The sequence below is a fragment of the Taurulus bubalis genome, assembly GCF_910589615.1.
Source record: "Taurulus bubalis genome assembly, chromosome: 2".
NCBI lineage: Eukaryota > Metazoa > Chordata > Actinopteri > Perciformes > Cottidae > Taurulus > Taurulus bubalis.
Window position 1 is genome coordinate 21,668,932 of NC_136590.1, and position 17,390 is coordinate 21,686,321.

General features: G+C 43.6%; 1 protein-coding gene across 1 annotated transcript in view; it reads right to left on the reverse strand.

Annotated features, from left to right (window-relative positions):
- Nucleotides 1-1,953: 1,953 nt before the first annotated feature.
- Nucleotides 1,954-17,390, reverse strand: part of tmem132e (transmembrane protein 132E) — a gene marked incomplete at both ends in the record, with an annotated part of 132,574 nt that continues 117,137 nt past the window's right edge. Inside the window, 2 exons of the mRNA XM_079237078.1 lie at nt 1,954-3,042; nt 8,053-8,247. Coding sequence (XP_079093204.1) covers nt 1,954-3,042; nt 8,053-8,247 — 1,284 coding nt within the window. The remainder of the gene's footprint in view (nt 3,043-8,052; nt 8,248-17,390) is intronic.

Genomic DNA, 17,390 nt, shown 5'->3' on the forward strand with positions numbered 1-17,390 from the left:
TAACATCAACCTTCAAAAGTCATCACCGGCCGCCGACTAAAAAGCAAACACTTCGCAAGCAGTAATTAAAAAATACTCTGCTAGCTCTGCTGTCATCATGCTCTCACTTAATATGTTCCCAGCTGCCTCGCAATGTTTTGGTTCAAATCCCACTTGAGATATCATATGCTCTTTCTAAAAAACTGCCAGAAAGCAGAAAAGGGAAAAGACCTTTTCTGCTTTCTGTGTCGTTTAAAAAAAAACTCAGAGTTAGCAAACCATTAAACTCCCAACGCAACAACGAACAACTTGCTGCACAACTCCAAAAATCTGCAACACACATCCGCCGTTTTCCAATCCCTCTGATATGTCAGCAAAGCCAATCAGCATCCAGAGATACTTGAACGCAGCTCGTCTGCCAGCAGCAACAACAACAAATATCTTAGGTCTTTGCACTCGTCCACGCAAATCTTGTGCCCTCCAGATGTGAGTTCACCGGTATGGATTCAACAAAAAAATAGGGACGACGATGTACATAGTAGAGTGTGTTTTCGAAAAAAACTACATGAAAACATGGGATGGCCGTGATTTAAAATGATGGAGCAAAAAAAAAATAATTTAATCAGTGGTATTCTTGTCGGGTGCCTGAAGAGGATCTTGTGTTCAGTGAGATTTTTTTGTACGTTTTTGAATTGTTCCCAAAAAAGGCGAGAGGGCAACCGAACTCAAAGAGGAGAAACACATCATCAAAAGATAAGATCTGTTACAATTCTGATGCATAGCAAAATCCTTCTGTTCAAACAGTCTAAAAGTGACACAACCACTTTGTTAAAAAGCTACAACACCTCCGAGACTTCCACCGGCTCCTCGTTCGGTACAGTAACACACACACACACACACACACACACGAACGAAGGAATGTCTGCATGTATGTAGGCCTGACATGGCATGCGTGAAATGCATGATAACATTTTTGCTAATTTTACTTTAGTCATGTGTGTATGAATGATTATATAATTATGATACAAACATTTACAAATTTGGAGGGAAAAGAAAAAAAAGTTTGATTGTGCCTCAAGATCGCCTTCCATGCAAAGAACAATAGAGGTCCTCACAATTACACGAGCTCTCTGCTAATTGCACCTCATGCTGGAGGTCGGTCGTAGTTCTTTTACATCTCGCCACACCGTCTCGAGCTGTGGTGAGAAAACAGGGTGCTGATATAAGAAGTGACCTGTGACCATTTTGTATATAAGGCATTAGATTTATTCAGGGCCAAGAGGACTAGTAGTAGTAGGGCACTGCTTTTTGACTACCTATGAAATGTAGAAAAATGTAAGGGATGAACAAAAGTACAAATCATGAGTGAGCTGCACCAAGAACAACAATAAGGAAAGTTTTGCCATTAAAAGAACACTTTTTTTCTACTTTGGCAAAAAAACTAAATGATTATTATTTTTAATTTTTTCAAAGTTAGCTTTCATGAGAGTCTTTGACAGTTTTTTTTTGTTCATCAAAGGCATCTTTGTTTGGAGTAGGAACAGTACCACAGAGTCCCACTGAGCCAGCAGAAACACAGCCAACAGCAAACCTCTTTTACATTCCTGTCCATATCAGGCTTTCTTGAAGAAAAAAAAATACAATCCTGAAAAATGAGCGAGCTGGAGCAGCTTTCACCTCTGGCTGTGGCTCAGATTCCCAGTGGAACACGTTTCCTTCGGCCAAGATTCACAGATTTCTCTCGTGATCGAGATCCTCTGGTCAAGTCTTTGGCTTCCTCGCATTCTCCTCCGTTGTGAGCGTGTATGAGATTACAGCACTGTGCAAACTAAATGGAACACACCCTAAACCAAAACAACAATTGGCCTTTTAGTCCGTGAAAAATATCTTTCACCGAGGTGAAAAAAGAGAAAAATAGAAAGGAAATGTTTCTTTAGAGTGCTGAGAGCTGTGCGTCACGCCGCACCTCCTGTCTCAGGCTATTTCTTTTATTCTGCGCATGTAGTCGTGCAGTTCCTCGGGGTCTTGGAAGCCCATATCCTGGCAGACCCACTGAATGTCCTCTTCGTCTGCAATGGGGATGGAGTTGTATGGCAGCTCCTCCGTGGGGAGGGTGGTGAAGGTGGTAAACTTTACTCTCTTGCGCTTGGAGGTGGGTGAACTGGCTTCCTCGCCGTTCTCCTTCGTGGAGCCCCCGGAGCTGCCATCTCCCCGCCCGTGCACCTGGCTTTGGACGCTCGTCTGGGAGCTGCCGCTGCTGTGGTGGTCCCCGTGGCAGCAAGTCTGTACGCCCTCCATTGGGGTGGGACTCTCCACTTGCTGTGGCGACAGATCGCACTGGGCCCTCAGCGGCTGGCCGTTGCCCAGGAACACCCAGTGGTGGGAGTGGTCCATGTTGGCCTGACCCTCGGGCGGGATCCGCTTGTGGCGGTATTTTAGCACGAAGACGATGCAGTTGATGAGAAACACTAAGATGGCCAGACAGAAGACTCCCAGGAGAGCGTACATGCCGATCTCGAGGTCGGTCATGTTGCGAGGCGAATGCACAAAGTCGTCTTCCTCCTCTTCCTCCTCCTCCTCCTCCTGCTCGTCGCTCTCGGTCGGCCTCTCCTGGTTGCTGCTCGTGGGGAAATTGGTGTAATCAATGGGAACACTGGCGGGCTGCTCGTTAGACGTCTCGTAAATTCTCCCGCTGATGTTCGGATCGATGATCGGACGCCTGGTGATCGGCACCAGCTCTATCTCGCCCTCGGTGGTGGCCTCTTCCTCGGAATCTTCCTCCGGGCCGAAGCGGACCTTGACATACACGGTAGCGGCTGCGATGACGCTCTTGCGTTTGGTCTTCTGGCAGGCCTCACTGATGGTCATCTCCAGACGCACCAGCTCACCGCTGCCCTCCCCCTCGGCCACCAGCACTGGCCAGCGTTGCTGAGGCTCCTGGGATACCGACACGACCCTGTCATCCAGCGTGGAGGCGTTGAGGTTGTAGTCTTTAGGATCAAAGTAAGTCAGACTGGCAGCTGTGTTGTCACTGAAGAGCATCCAGACCGACAAACTGGCCTCCTGTCAGACAAAAATGTACAGTTTAGATTAGCTGGTAAAGAGAGAGAAAGAAATAACCAATCTGTGATTGATTATTAGGTCTAGAATATTGCATTGGAACTGTTGGTACAAAACATATTGAAATGTAGCTATAACTGTCCTTTAAAAGGGTGAGCAATGAAACATTATATTTGACCTTTATGAACACATTTAGCAAATTGGAGTGGGTTGATTACTTTATTAATACAGTTGAAATGAGGATCGTTAAGAATTTTGCTGAGCATAAATTGCTTCCCGAGCTTTGAAAGAAAGAGAAAATCCAATTAGTGTGTGTGCCCCAAAAAAACTGATGTGAGAAAATTATGCTCACTAAAGAGAAACAAGTTAGTGGACTGAGTTTCTACCAGTAATGGTGCTTCACAGGTTTAACCTCCGACTTCAGAGGCTTAAAATAGTGTATGGATGGATTATTGAATGCCATAAAACATAAAACGACTACAAGGAGACGCAAAGCAATTGCAAAGAGACACAACATAACTGTGAAAAGTTAAATAGGGCAAAAGGACCACAAAGAGATGGAAAAAATAATTAACCAAAAAAAGGGGCACAACAACCACAATTATACACAAAATTACCCCAAAGAGACAACATTACCCAACAGAGACACAACATTACCACGAAGAGACACAAAAGGACCCCAAAAAGACCAAAAATGATCCCAAAGAGACCCAAAATGACCCTACAGAGACACAACATTACCCCCAAAAAAGGTCAAAATAATGACAAAGAGACACACAATGATCACAAAAGACAAGGTAACAAAGAGAACCAAAACTATGTTTGTTGGAAAGATTGTGGGTGCCTTTTGCATGACTGGGCCCCGGGGCCCATTGTCTGATAATCACATCAGGTTGAGAGATAATTGTACAGGAGGAAACTGGTGAATAGCGTGAAGCAGACGGAGGAAAGCTGCTAATAATAATAATAATAATAATAATAATAATAATCCTTCCCTCAAAAAGAAAAGTTCCATGTATTTGCTGATTATTTCTGGAAAGCAAATAACAATCTGTGCCTTTTCCTTTCTGTTTACTGTATATTTATCCCCAGAATATTCCAATGTTTCCGATGGCATTCTTTGACCACGATTTGAATATCTGTTCCCTAGCCTTTGAAGACGTGGACTTTCTCCAAAACCTAAATCTCCAGAGCGTTCGTGAACATCCGCAGTACCCCCGCAGTACCCCCACGCTCGCTACAAGCTCCGGCGCCTCTGACGTGCACGCGCCAGTAAAACCACTTTCAAGCACGGAGTGCAGGGCTGAATGAGTCGTCCTGAAGGCTACAACGATTGTGTTTGTTGTGTGTGATCTCCTCATTTTCTCATCTTCTATCACTCTTCACCGTCCCCAGTCCCCCCCTTATGATACCGGACTAAATTAAACTCCTGCACGGCGGTTTTTCTTGATGACATTCGTCCGCCGCAGAGTGAAACCAGCAACACTGGCTTCTGTGTGATCGAGGCTGCGTTTGACGGTCCCGTTTGTTCACAGCTTGGGGAGCTGACAAAGAGGGAGCATCTTCTTTCCAAAGAATAGTCGGACAATATTAGGCTCCTTTTTTTTTGCAAAGAGCAGACACACACACACACACACACACACACACACACACACACACACACACACACACACACACACACACACACACACAGACTTTTCAGGACAAACCCCCCGTTCGGTCCAGTTAGGGAGAAGCCAGCTTTGTTGTGAAGATGTCCCGCTGAGAGCCAAACCTCTGTCATCGCAGCATGACAGCGTGAAGACAGCCCTTTGATACGGATGATTTTAAATAATACATTGAATACGACATGTCTGTTTTCACGAGCTGACACCGCTACGAAAGAGCCGATAGAGGGAGAAACTAGATTTACTCTCCACCGACCAGTCACGTTACAGTTTACATCCACGTCTGTCCAAAGGGTCCTTCAATATCCTCATTTGATCCTTTAGGATTGTCATAATTAGCCGATACGTTCTTGAGTTACGAACTGTGAGGTGACGGCGACCTTTAACCACCAAATTCGTATCAGTTCATCCTCAAGTCCTAAGTGGACGTTAGTACCGATGTTTAAGAAATTCCCTCCAGATGATCCTGAGATATCCCATTAATGAAAATGAATCAGACAGACAACAAAAGGTATAAAAAGAGGCATGAAAAGGCAAAGAATGGGTGTATTCTTTCTTTCATTGCCGATCCAATGCAGGAAAGTTATACCCGTTAAGAAGAGGATCTTGTTTGTTTTGGTTCAAAGCACTTGCTAGAAAGAGAAGCTGTTTCGCAGAAGAAAAGAGGCGACCGGGGCATCAAAGAGCTGATGAGCTCCTGAGGGATCCGTCTGTATCGTTTCATGCATCTAGTTTACCAAACCGTCGGCAGTAATCTGTCCATTTCCATGAAGTAATGCGCATTAGGAAGGAAGTTTCCTGCATTTGATATATCTCGGATTTGTGCCTCATGGCATCAGGGAACGTACATGTGGATGTAAATTGAACATTAAACAGCTTTCATTATAAATCATGCATATGCATATTAAAAAACACTCCCTTGGAAATATTATTCTGAGCAATTTGCATTGACTCGAGACGTAATAATACGTTCCAGATTCATAAATACCTTATTAAGTCGCTAATTTAAGCGGCGGCAGTGAGGAAGTCACGGCAAAACAGAAAAGGTCCATGTTGAACCGTCGAGATCTGAAATACTTGAATTCTGTCAAGTGCAATACAGATAAATGCAACAGGACCTTGATTGTCCGGCTCCAACCCCGTCCATAGTTTATGTGTTTCATTCATTTCTAGAGTAATAGAGGACATTTGGAAATTTTTCTTGCAAAACAGAATCAAATGGCTTGAAATAGCTCCAGCACTCCTCTGAGAGCTTTGCCGGCGGAGGAATTGGTCGCCTTTCTTCGGCGACCCCAGCCCTCGGAGAGCACTTAGGACAATACATTACAATAATTAAACTTCATGGTGGCCAAGAAGCGGAAAGCAAGAAAAATTGGAATTTAATGCCCGCTTCTCCCTCACCGCGGTTGTCGTTGCATTTTTTAGCCAATGAGAGGGCGATGTAGGGAAAGGACTCGGACGCACGGACGTTTCTCCCATATTTCTGCCAACTGATTCCTTGCAGAGAGTCGCAGAGATGCTCTGAAGACACAGTGGCGTTGAAAAAGCACAGATTCTGTCCAGACGTCTTCCTCGCTTCTCGATAAAATCTATTCTGAGTCATGCATTTGGACGTATTAGAAGTATTTACACCCGGCACGGCTAATATGAAGGTTGGAATAAAAAAAACAACAACAGCACCACGAATACGTATTAGTTCACTGTGAAATTAAGTCTTTCTTAACCTCTTGGGACAGAAACTAATATTTTACTACTATTTTCTGTTCTGTTTGTTCCAAATGTATGAAAGTTAGCACATGTTTGATAAGTTAATGCATCATATTGCATATTTCCAAAAACCTTTTAATATAACACATAAATGTCTTAATGTCAGTAATCAACTGGGGAAGTTATTTCAGAAGAACAGAAAGCAATATTTAAATATTTCTGTCAGTTTTACCTTATAGATTTACACCAGTGGCGGGCCGTGGATTTGATACCTATGCATGCTCTGTCTGCTTAGTTTAACAGCTGATCGCGGCTTTTTCATTATCGTTTGGCCTTGTGCTATTTTTCCGTACACTAATCGACATTAAAAACAGTTTAACCACCAATTTTAAGAAGGATTTTGACACATTTGATACAATATTTGTTCATTGGATCCAGCTGCTGAGATTTAAAATTAAAATAAAAAAGCTTTGATGTGTTGCTTCATGTCCAGAATCAGGTCTTATGCATAGTGGCAGAACATCCACAGTAAACACAGGCGGTGACACACCAGGTAACTTATTTTGCTAAAGTCCCCAATTAGGATGAATATTTCAGTGAAATGCGGCCGCCTGGGCTCCGACGTCTTTACCATCCATCTGAGTCTGTGCTTTGGAAGAAAGCCCGAGCGCTTGTTATTTACCTGAGCTAGACTGCTGCTAACGTCACCATCAGCACAGACACAGCCTTCATAAATATGGAGCAAGGGTCATCTCCTGCATATTTCTTTTTTACGAGACCGAGTTGTGTGTTTTGGCGTCTACCAAAGCTGCAGCTGGAATATTCACGGTGCATTTTAGAGTCTGACGTTTCTTTATTTATTGTGGGGTAATTTGAGAAGAATGACACACATGAAAGCTTTTCTTTCTGCATCGGATTGATCTCCATCCCCGGAGACCGTAACATAACCTCTGTGAGGCGGTTCCCAACCCTAAATACACACAGGAGCGCCGGGAAAGAGTTCAGTTTGTGTGGCAGCAGCAGCACATGTAGCTGTATCCAAGTGAATAGGGTTAAACATTAACTTATGGATATCAACATGAAACTTCACAAGTTGATTATTTAATTAATATACATTACATTAAGACAATTTTTTTTGGATTACAAGTTTCCTGAAATGTTTTGTTTGACTATGGAAATGAGGCATTAGCTCATGATAACTTTTAGTGAATTGAGGAGAAATAAGCATATAAAAATAAATCTTTGTGGTAAGAATGAGAGGTTGCATCTTTGGGATCCAAGGGACCCCCGAGGACCTAAGTGCTCAACATTCATTCATTCATATATAATTGTTATAGTAGGTTCAATATGGAGAATGAGTATTTATGTTTTCTTGTATGTTTTCTGTCCTCGTCTGATTGTTCGTATAGTTGGTCATTATGCTGTTGTGTATTATTATTTTATTTATTTATTTTTGTATTTATTATTTAATTATTTAATATAATATTTTATTTATTTAATTTACTTATTTTATTGTATTTTTCTTGTTTAGTTTGAGGTAATGCGTAACTTTTAGAAACATAAAATAGAATGATTGTAAGAAAAAAACAATATCTTCCCACTAGTTGTGTTTTGGAAGCATTATTATATTATATTATACCTGCTTGGGAGCCGTGAGCGTCTGAGCGCCGATGGCCTTGGCCACCATGGTGTGGCTGTTCCCGGGGCTGGGCTGCAAGGTCAGGGTCAGGCTGGAGATGCCGTGAACATGCATCTCTGTGATGGAAACCTTGTCGTCCGTGACGGAGAACGGCGACTCTCCCAACACCGCGTCCACTGCCAGCGGAGACTCCACCTGCGGAGAGAGAGAAGAAGACGCTCTTTTATTGTCTTTCCACATGACAGGAGCGACGTCGTCCAGAACAGACAACAATTTATTGTTTGTTTGTTTTCTCTCTGAAGCTCAAAAAGCCGATGACAAGCCCCATTGCGGATGAAAGTGGTCCGTGCTGCTGTTTGTTCCAGTGCGCCTCGGATCCACATTGTCAATGCCTGTCCTTCTGTCGTGAAAAACAAACACTCGAGATGGAATCAATCAGCGGCTGGACGACGAGGTCCAATCTGAAGCCGCCGGCAGCTTTCAAAGAGAAGGAACATTTGTGCCCATTAAGTGTCACCACACGAAACACCAGAACGTTTTAGAGCCGCTGTCCCCTCTCTTCGGGTAATCCCAGTCGATTTTGCCGCAGCCTCTGCACCCGGCACTTTGAGCACTTTAGTAAAAGATCATCACTTCACTCCAGAGGCCACGATGGACTTGAACAAAGAGGGGAGACGCTCGGCCCTCGTCCTCGGAGGCAGACGGAGGAAATCTTTTCCATATTCATATCCCCCAAAAAAAGTTTAGCAGTTTTTAAAGTCGGTCCCGAACGAAGTATGAGCTCAGCTCGGTTCGACAAGCTTCCCCCAAATTATTATTATTACTACAAAACCTTAAATCTGATGTTATGTTCACGTTTGAAATTCTGGATTTAAACAGGAAACAAGGGTGAAAATAAAACTGACATGTTTCTTAAAGCCTATAATCTCATAATAACGGTAGTTAATTCAACTTTAAATAATCTATTTGACTGTTAACAAACAATACGATAGTAATCAATCATTTATAATAATGTATAATAATGATTAGTAATGCTATAATTTGTTATTTTATCATTAGTTTGGGTAATATGAAATAATTACATAAATCAACTATTTAACAGTTTATTGTTGCACACGTTATAAAATTTATATCCTATATTAAGTATTTGTTAATGATTACCAAACAAATTAAAACATTACATAGATAGACGGAGAGGCAGCCATTTATTAACCATTTAACAAAGTATTAACTATCTAACTAAATGTTGTTTATAGATGCTTTACAATTAAAGTATTTGTTAACTATTTAATAACAAATCATCAAATTATAATATAATCATCAGTTGTAACTTCATGAAGGCGTTTAAATTATGTTGATAGATTGTTTACGAACCAATTATTAACCATTAACAAATTGTTAAAAAAAAAATTGTTTTTGGGTAATCGTTAACAAATACTTAATATAGTTTATACAATGTTATAATGTGTGCTTCAATAAACTGTTGAAAATCATAGCATTAGTATAAACTTGCAAACATCATCAATTAAAGTTTTGTTGTTTCTTAAAAGTAAAACAACTATGAACTAAGTTTTTATCCATTTATTAAAGATGCTTATTATAAAGTTTTAGCCTCTTTCTAAACTCTGCATGTGGAGCCTCGCTGCGACAGAAACACAGTTGCTATGAAAACATTTTGTTATCCGACATGTTTTTCTTCCTCGTTTGGCTCGGATCAAAGTGTCAAACACACTTTGGTGCAATAATTGATCGTGTAATTTAGCTTGCAATGTAATTTGTCACGTAAAGACGGAGCCAAACACGCAGCTGCAGGGTTTTCATTAATTTAACGTTGATACATTGTGATATCAGTTGTGCTCAAAATAACCCCCTTAATGCACGCACACACACACACACACACACACACACACACACACACACACACACACACACACACACACACACACACACACACACACACACACACACACACACACACACACACACCTGCCAATCTCCATTTGTTAGCTCTCCTGCAGCTTGTTCACTCTATTTAGTGAGTGAGAGATGGAAGCCATTAAATACAATTGAACTGCAATCCACCCCTGTTCACTGTATGCAACTTTCTTTTAAAGCTCTAGTTGCTCTTAACTGTTGAAATGTTTGGCCCCTGTTATTGTCAATCTGGTTTTAACACATTTATTTATGTATTTTCCTGACTCCTGTACAGCACTCTGTGACCTTTTGTCTGTGAAAAGTGCTATATAAATAAACCTTACTTACTGCCCGCCTCAAGGTCTCACCGAATGATGTATGAATGACGTTGATGATGTTGTTGTTAAAGAAATAATCAGCTTTTTGCCCAAATTAAACCTCTCCCGCCACACGGCCACTTGTCTGTGACTGATCTTGCGCCCCATGACTGCGGGGTTGACATCCAGGTCAGTTTCTGAATTAAAAGGTGTGACTGAAGAATGTTGAAAGCGGAGCTGAAATCAATAAAAAGCAGTCGAGCATCCTGTCCTCAAGCTAGTTTGAAAAAACAAAGTGTATGACGGCAGTAATCTGGCGTTGGTTTCAACATGACGGCTCGCGCTAATTAGACGGCTCCACGGCCGTTGTCCACCTTTGTGTAGTGCAGCTACAAGAATACTGTTAACGCCCCTCTATGATGTCCTCTTTGTCTGCAGAGGTTAATGGTTGCGTGGAAACAATTAAACCGAGTGAAAACCTCTCTTCCACCTCTAGCCGGGTGTTAATGTGGCTCCTCCACAACACCCACGGGGGTCAAAACAAAATAAATCTCAATCTGTCCTCAGAGGGTGAAATGCACCGAGCGTCTTGGGGCTCCAAGCCATTTGTACGTATTTAAATGACGTATTATGCACACATTTGGTGCAAAATTGGACCCTTTCTATGCAAAAGCACCTCATTGCTTCAGCAAGATCTTTTGGCTCCCCGCGTGAAACGTTGATGTTTTTGTCACGTAACTTGCGTATTTCGGTAACACGTCCATAGTTCTTTTTTGAGCCCAAACGTCCATTTTTCCAAAACCTAACTAAGTAGTTGTAGGGCCTAAACCTAACTGAATTTCCGAAGAAAAATTAACTTTATTTTGAAAAAGACCCTAATGCATGTAACAATAAACTGTCCCGTGTTGCAGACTGGTTGAGGAGGAACTTTTTGTAGCGTTGTAATTGCACGTTAAATGTCGCGTCATTCATACACCATTCGGTGAGACCTTGAGGCGGGCAGTAAGTAAGGTTTATTTATATAGCACTTTTCACAGACAAAAGGTCACAGAGTGCTGTACAGGAGTCAGGAAAATACATAAATAAATGTGTTAAAACCAGATTGACAATAACAGGGGCCAAACATTTCAACAGTTAAGAGCATAGTAAAATACACATTAAAAGATGGAGCAGTAAAAAACACAATAAAACAAATAATGAAAATAAATAAATAAAAACAGATAAAAAGCAGGGCACCATTTCTCGTACCTGGCTTACTGAGTTAGCTGGCTAATTTTCAGGATAAGATGACGTAGTTCAGGCTTTTCGGTTCCTCGAAGCAAGTTTAGAAAAATCACCATAGCAACACAGCCAAAAATTTAAACCTGCTCCCGGGCAGAATTACTGAAATTCACTGGATAAACTGGCCACTCCCACGGGACAAAAAAGGCAGCTCCCTTCCTCACTGATGAAGGAGCGATAATAATTATATTAGTTTTATCGGGAGAGAGTTCTTCCAGATCGCCAAGATCCGTTCTCACATCATGACTGTACGCGGCGATATAGATTCTGCCGACAAGGAATCATATATTTACAAGACCTTCTCGAGCCGCGGACATTGAACACCACACACCCATTGTCGGTCTCACAGACATAGACTTATCACCCGCTGCGTGCCGTGCTGTCCTTAAGTTTATTTAGCACTTAAGAAACGTATGGATGTGTTGAAAGCATAATTATATGACAGTGTTATTAGTACACCATACATATCATGATTGTGGAAAATGATTAAGGTGATCGTGATAAGAATACAGAGAATCACACACACAATTTCTTTTCACTGCTTCAATTGATTGAATTTCTGATTATGAATAATACATACATACTGATCACTGGAGATGTGAAGGACAGCTGACAGGTATCAGTGAGAGAGGATCTGGATCTGATCTGTTGAACTTCATCACTAGAATGTTTGTTCTCATGTGTCATGTGAGGAAAGTTCTCCTCTTTGAGAGAAGAGTAAAGATCCAGAAGTGATCCTGACTTAAAGTGCTCTGCCATAGTGGATCAGACCGCAGGTCAGATCAGCGGCGGCTTTGCGCATGCACAATTAATTTTCAATCTGGAGGCGGAGACCGCAGCGCGAGGCTCCGTTGAGACTGACCGCCTGTGAGATATTGGGAGGCGAAGGGGCTTGCGGCAGCACCCGCTGCTCGTTGAGCACAGAAACTGCATAGCAATACGCTTTCATGTCAGTCTGCAAGTCGTCAAGTTGGCAACACTCCCTGTTGCTGAGGCTGCGTAAGCGCGTGCGCACACATAAATAAATCGCAGTGCTTCCCCTACCGTTATAATTAGGGATGGGCATCGTTTGGGTTTTTTCCGATACCGGTGCTAAACCGATAGTTTTAAAACGATACCGGTGCCTAAACCGATACTTTTTTATTGCCAAGGAAATTCCTTTTCTAAAAATTTAACAATATATTAACTGTTTAAAGTATACTTTACATATAAATAAATAAATACACGCAACACACTTGTCTTCAAACTACAGCTTCAAACCTTTTAACTTCAAACTATAAACAATATATATTTAAAAAAAGAACAGACACAAGCATCAGGTGGCCTGATGGGACCGTGTGCAACAGAACTCAGATACTGTTGGATTCTACAAACTGCTGCTTTACTGGACTACACGTCATCATGAATATCAACTTGAGAGATTTGTTCCAGCAAGCCGAGGACGGACGTTCAAAAGCTCGTGCTCGTGTCTGCAGCGATCTCTGTGCGCGCACTGTGAGTGTTGTGTGAGCGCTGGAAGCCCCGCCCCTCCAACCCTCTCTGCATGCAGGCGGACAACAGAGAGTGGAGGAGTGAGCTCTGATCCGCGCTATTTTAATAGTATCGATACATCAAAATCCTATCGTTTTTAACGTACGGGTACCGCGCTACCTTTTTAGTATATATATATATATATATACCGAGCAACATTACAGAGTAGTGTTAAAAAAAGTATTTAAATCGGCTCAGGCACCGGAAGAAAGCACCGAAATCTGCGTTGCTTTTCGGTCCGGTAGGTACCGGACGTGTTGGACGTCTCGGTACCCAACCCTAGTTATAATAGGGGGTCGGGGCGCCCCCCTGAAGAACCCCCCCGTCCCGATAGCGCCAGATCACAAGTCGTCATTTAAGGTTCTCTTTCCTATAGAACAGGTCTACACCTATTTCTGCTATTAAACAAACTAAACGACCGTATTTTATTGATCTTATCCACACAACAGCTTGTCATTTCTGTCTTTACATGGTCGCGTTGACACTTCTCCTTTACTCTGATCTCTGTATCGCGCATGCCGGAGTTCCGCCCCGATGTGCAAAGACACGTGCGCACACACACACACACACACACACACACACACACACACACACACACACACACACACACGTGAGCACTGAGCACACACAGCAGCGGACAGAGAGCGTCGAGAAATATGTCGCGTGAAAAGCAGACCGCTATATCTAAGTTTTAAATGCTCCCAAGGTGAAGATGGCAACACTCACTCTCCTGTAAGGAGCACCGGAGCAGCTCTCTGAACCCGGAGCAGTTCTCCTGCTCCAGGTGAAACGAGCCAAAGTGCTCGTGTCTTCTACCCAACAAAGAGTCTGCTGGCTTCACGTCATCAATAAATACATGGAGAAATGCCTGTACTTTTGGGCAAATGGTTACGGTACACTGTTAACAGATTACGCTTGCGCACGCGCAACCCGCACATTTTTGGTGTTTTGCCAGAAGTCTCCGTGAGAATATCTTTTCTGCTGCTGCATCTCTCAAAACAGATCTCAGCTCAATGTTGAGCATGAATTGTATCAAAAATACAACCCCGTTTATAAAACATGTGTAGAGGCTCACTGCAGCCAATAATACTGACACAACCTGATGGCTCACATATCTGCACTCATTCTGTTTTGTTTGGCAAAAAAAATAATAGCTTATTGTTTTCCACAATGAGCTATTTAGTAGTAACTACATATTAGTTATTTTTTGCACAGATATAACTTTATTTTCATTGTTCTACGTGATTACATTTTTTTTTTAATTGTCTGATGGAGCAATCAGATTTACTTGAAAGTGATTGCAATTTTCTTTATTCTGTTATTTATAAAAGCACAGATGGAGTCACAAAATGAAGTTATTTACAGAAAAAGCTTCTTTGCTTTGTGTTTGTGTCGTTGCCCCCCCTGTAGCTGTAAACCTGGGGGAAACACTGAATCGCCTTCAAAGTAAAAGCAGAGCCGTTTGTATTGCATTTATGGCGTGCATTTTATTTATTTATTTTTAATTTTTGATTGACCTAAAGCGGGCCAGACAGGGAGAGCCCGCGGGCCGTAAGATTCCCAGGTCTGGTCTATGGTGTCAAACGCAGAACTGAGGTTCGAGGAGGAGCAGTAAAACAGAATAGTCACCTGCGTCAGATGACATTTGAAACGCTCAGGAGTAGAAGAGCAAGGCAATATAGCGACAGGTGGTGAAACAATGGTGTTCCACCACCTGGCAGGAAGTGGTTGTGATGTAAAGTCTGCGGTGCCATCAGCGACCGGCCGCGATCCATCCTTTATCAGCGCATCGCTGTCGTTCAAAGTCTTGTTTGGAACGGTTACAAAGCGAGAGGAGAGGAACCCTCCATGCTGGAAAACGTTTAAAAATAGGAGAACGAAACTTTCTTGCAGCAACAAAATTCTGCAGTCAGTTTACAAGGAGAGTTATGGTTCACTGGGCACCACTCGCGCACACATACATGTGTACATGCTAAGCCCTAAGGCATGATAGTAAAAGGATGCATAAATAAACTTTTAAAGTTTCATGAGGACAACTCGACTGCATGATGGACCACTCTTGCAGGACCACAGGAGCTTTTCTCTTCGAGGACTTTGAAGTGAAGTGACCAGAATTGAGACAGAAAGATGTGTCTTCAGCAAAAATAAATCAGTGTTCACTGATTATATTTCTCTCTAAAAACTCGTCTCAACATAAATCCTACGAGTGAGAAAAACGCTTGTTTACGATTGATTTTCTGCTAGGAGTCTCAATCTGGTGCGTGATGAGGTTTGTGCGTCCTGGCAGGAGAGAGAACACGTCAGAAAACTGATCTTGCAACTGGGCAATGTCTGTTCTCTGGGTCCCAGAGAGATGGTCTTCACAAAGGAGCGAGGCCGGATTGGTGGATTTTGGGACCTCAGGCCCCAGCTCCTCTCTCTCAGAAACCGCAGGCACCAGAGAAACAGACTCCGCCTCTCTCCATGCTTTTAGGAGGTTGAGGTGGTAGATCTGTGTAGCTCCGCCCCTGTCAGAATGCACCACCTCATAGTCGACATCCCCCACTCACGTGTGACCACAAAGGGTCCTTGCCACTTGGTGAGGAGTTTAGAGCTGGAAGTAGAAAGCAATACAAGTACCTTTTCTCCCGGTGTGAATTGTCTTAGCCTGGCTCCTGTCGTACAGCCGTTTTTGACGCTCCTGGGCCTAGAGCAAATTTTCATGTGACATGGGACCCAGTGTGTGGAGTTTTGCTCGCAGGTCCAGGACGTATTGAATTTCATTCTTACTGGTGCTCGGACCTTCCTCCCAGTTTTCCTTAATCAGGTCGAGCACCCCCCGTGGAGTCCTGCCGAACAGCAGTTCAAAGAGAGAAAATTCCGTGGAGGCCTGGGGAACCTCCCGCACTGCAAACAACAGAGAATCAAGCCATTCATCCCAATTACGTTCATCATCATCATTAATAAATGTACGGATCATGGACTTTAAAGTCTTATTCAGACGCTTCACCAGACCGTCGGTCTGTGGGTGGTAAACACTGGTCTGAATAGATTTAATGCCCAGCAACCTGTAAAGTTCTCTCAGTGTACGTGACATGAACGAGGTGCCCTAGTCAGTCAGAATCTCTTTCGGGATTCCGACTCGGGAGATGACCTGAAACAGCGCCTGCGCGACACTCTTTGCAGAAATGTTGCGCAACGGCACTGCCTCCGGATATCGTGTTGCGTAATCCACCAGGATTAATACAAAGCGATATCCACGTACGCTCCGGTGAAATGGACCAATGAGGTCCATGGCTATTCGCTCGAACGGCACCTCCATTAATGGCAGAGGACGCAAAGGCGCCCTCGGAATGGCCGGGTGGTTTACCAATTGACATTCCAGCAGGACGCGCACCAACGGCGCACATCCCCCCGGATGCCCGGCCAATAAAATCGGGTCATTATCCGGTCTAGTGTCTTTTCATATCCCATGTGACCAGCCATCGGGTTATAGTGAGCCGCCTGGAAAATCATTTCCCAGCAGCTTTTCGGCACCAGCAACTGGATGTTTTCCTGCCCGGTCTGAGTGTCACGACTCACCCTGTACAGCCTGTCCCTAATCAATGAAAAGTGTGGATATGACTGCGCTGTGTCAGGACACAACAGCTGACCATCAACTTGCGAGTATATCAACTTGAGAGTATCATCACGAGACTGCTCGAGTGGAAAATCTTCCATGGAGTGGAACTCGGGAGCCGGTTCCTCCTTCTCCTCCCCGTCTGCAGTGTCGGACAAAGCGTCTCCGCTGAGCACAGCGCACATATCGCATGACCCTGTCTGTCGCAACCGCACCCCCGCAGCCTGCCCCATTAATTTATTAAACCCTGGCCAATCGGTTCCCAAGATTAGAGGGTGCAAAAGGCGGGAGCTAACCGCAACATTTATACTATGCTTCCCCCCCCGTGTCTAATCTCAACTGACACTATGGGACACTTGTGAACGTCCCCATGCACACACCTAATCCTCACCCACAATGCCTCCACCAATGCCCCGGGTCGAACCAGGCTCTAGTGGATCATAGACTGCGTAGAGCCCGAATCCACCATTGCCTGATGTGTACCCCCCTGGATTCTTACCGGAACGCGGTACGTCGCTCCCGGACCGGGGGAGGGCAAGCAACCCGATTCACCTTCATCAGCGGCCACTCTCTCCGGAAGTGTCCGGGCTGCCCACATCTCCAACATACCTGCCCTGACGTTTGAGGACGCCTCTGTAGGTTAGGAAGGGTGCCGGTGCTGGCCGTGATCAGTGGTTCGGGGACCCGAGGGAGGGGTG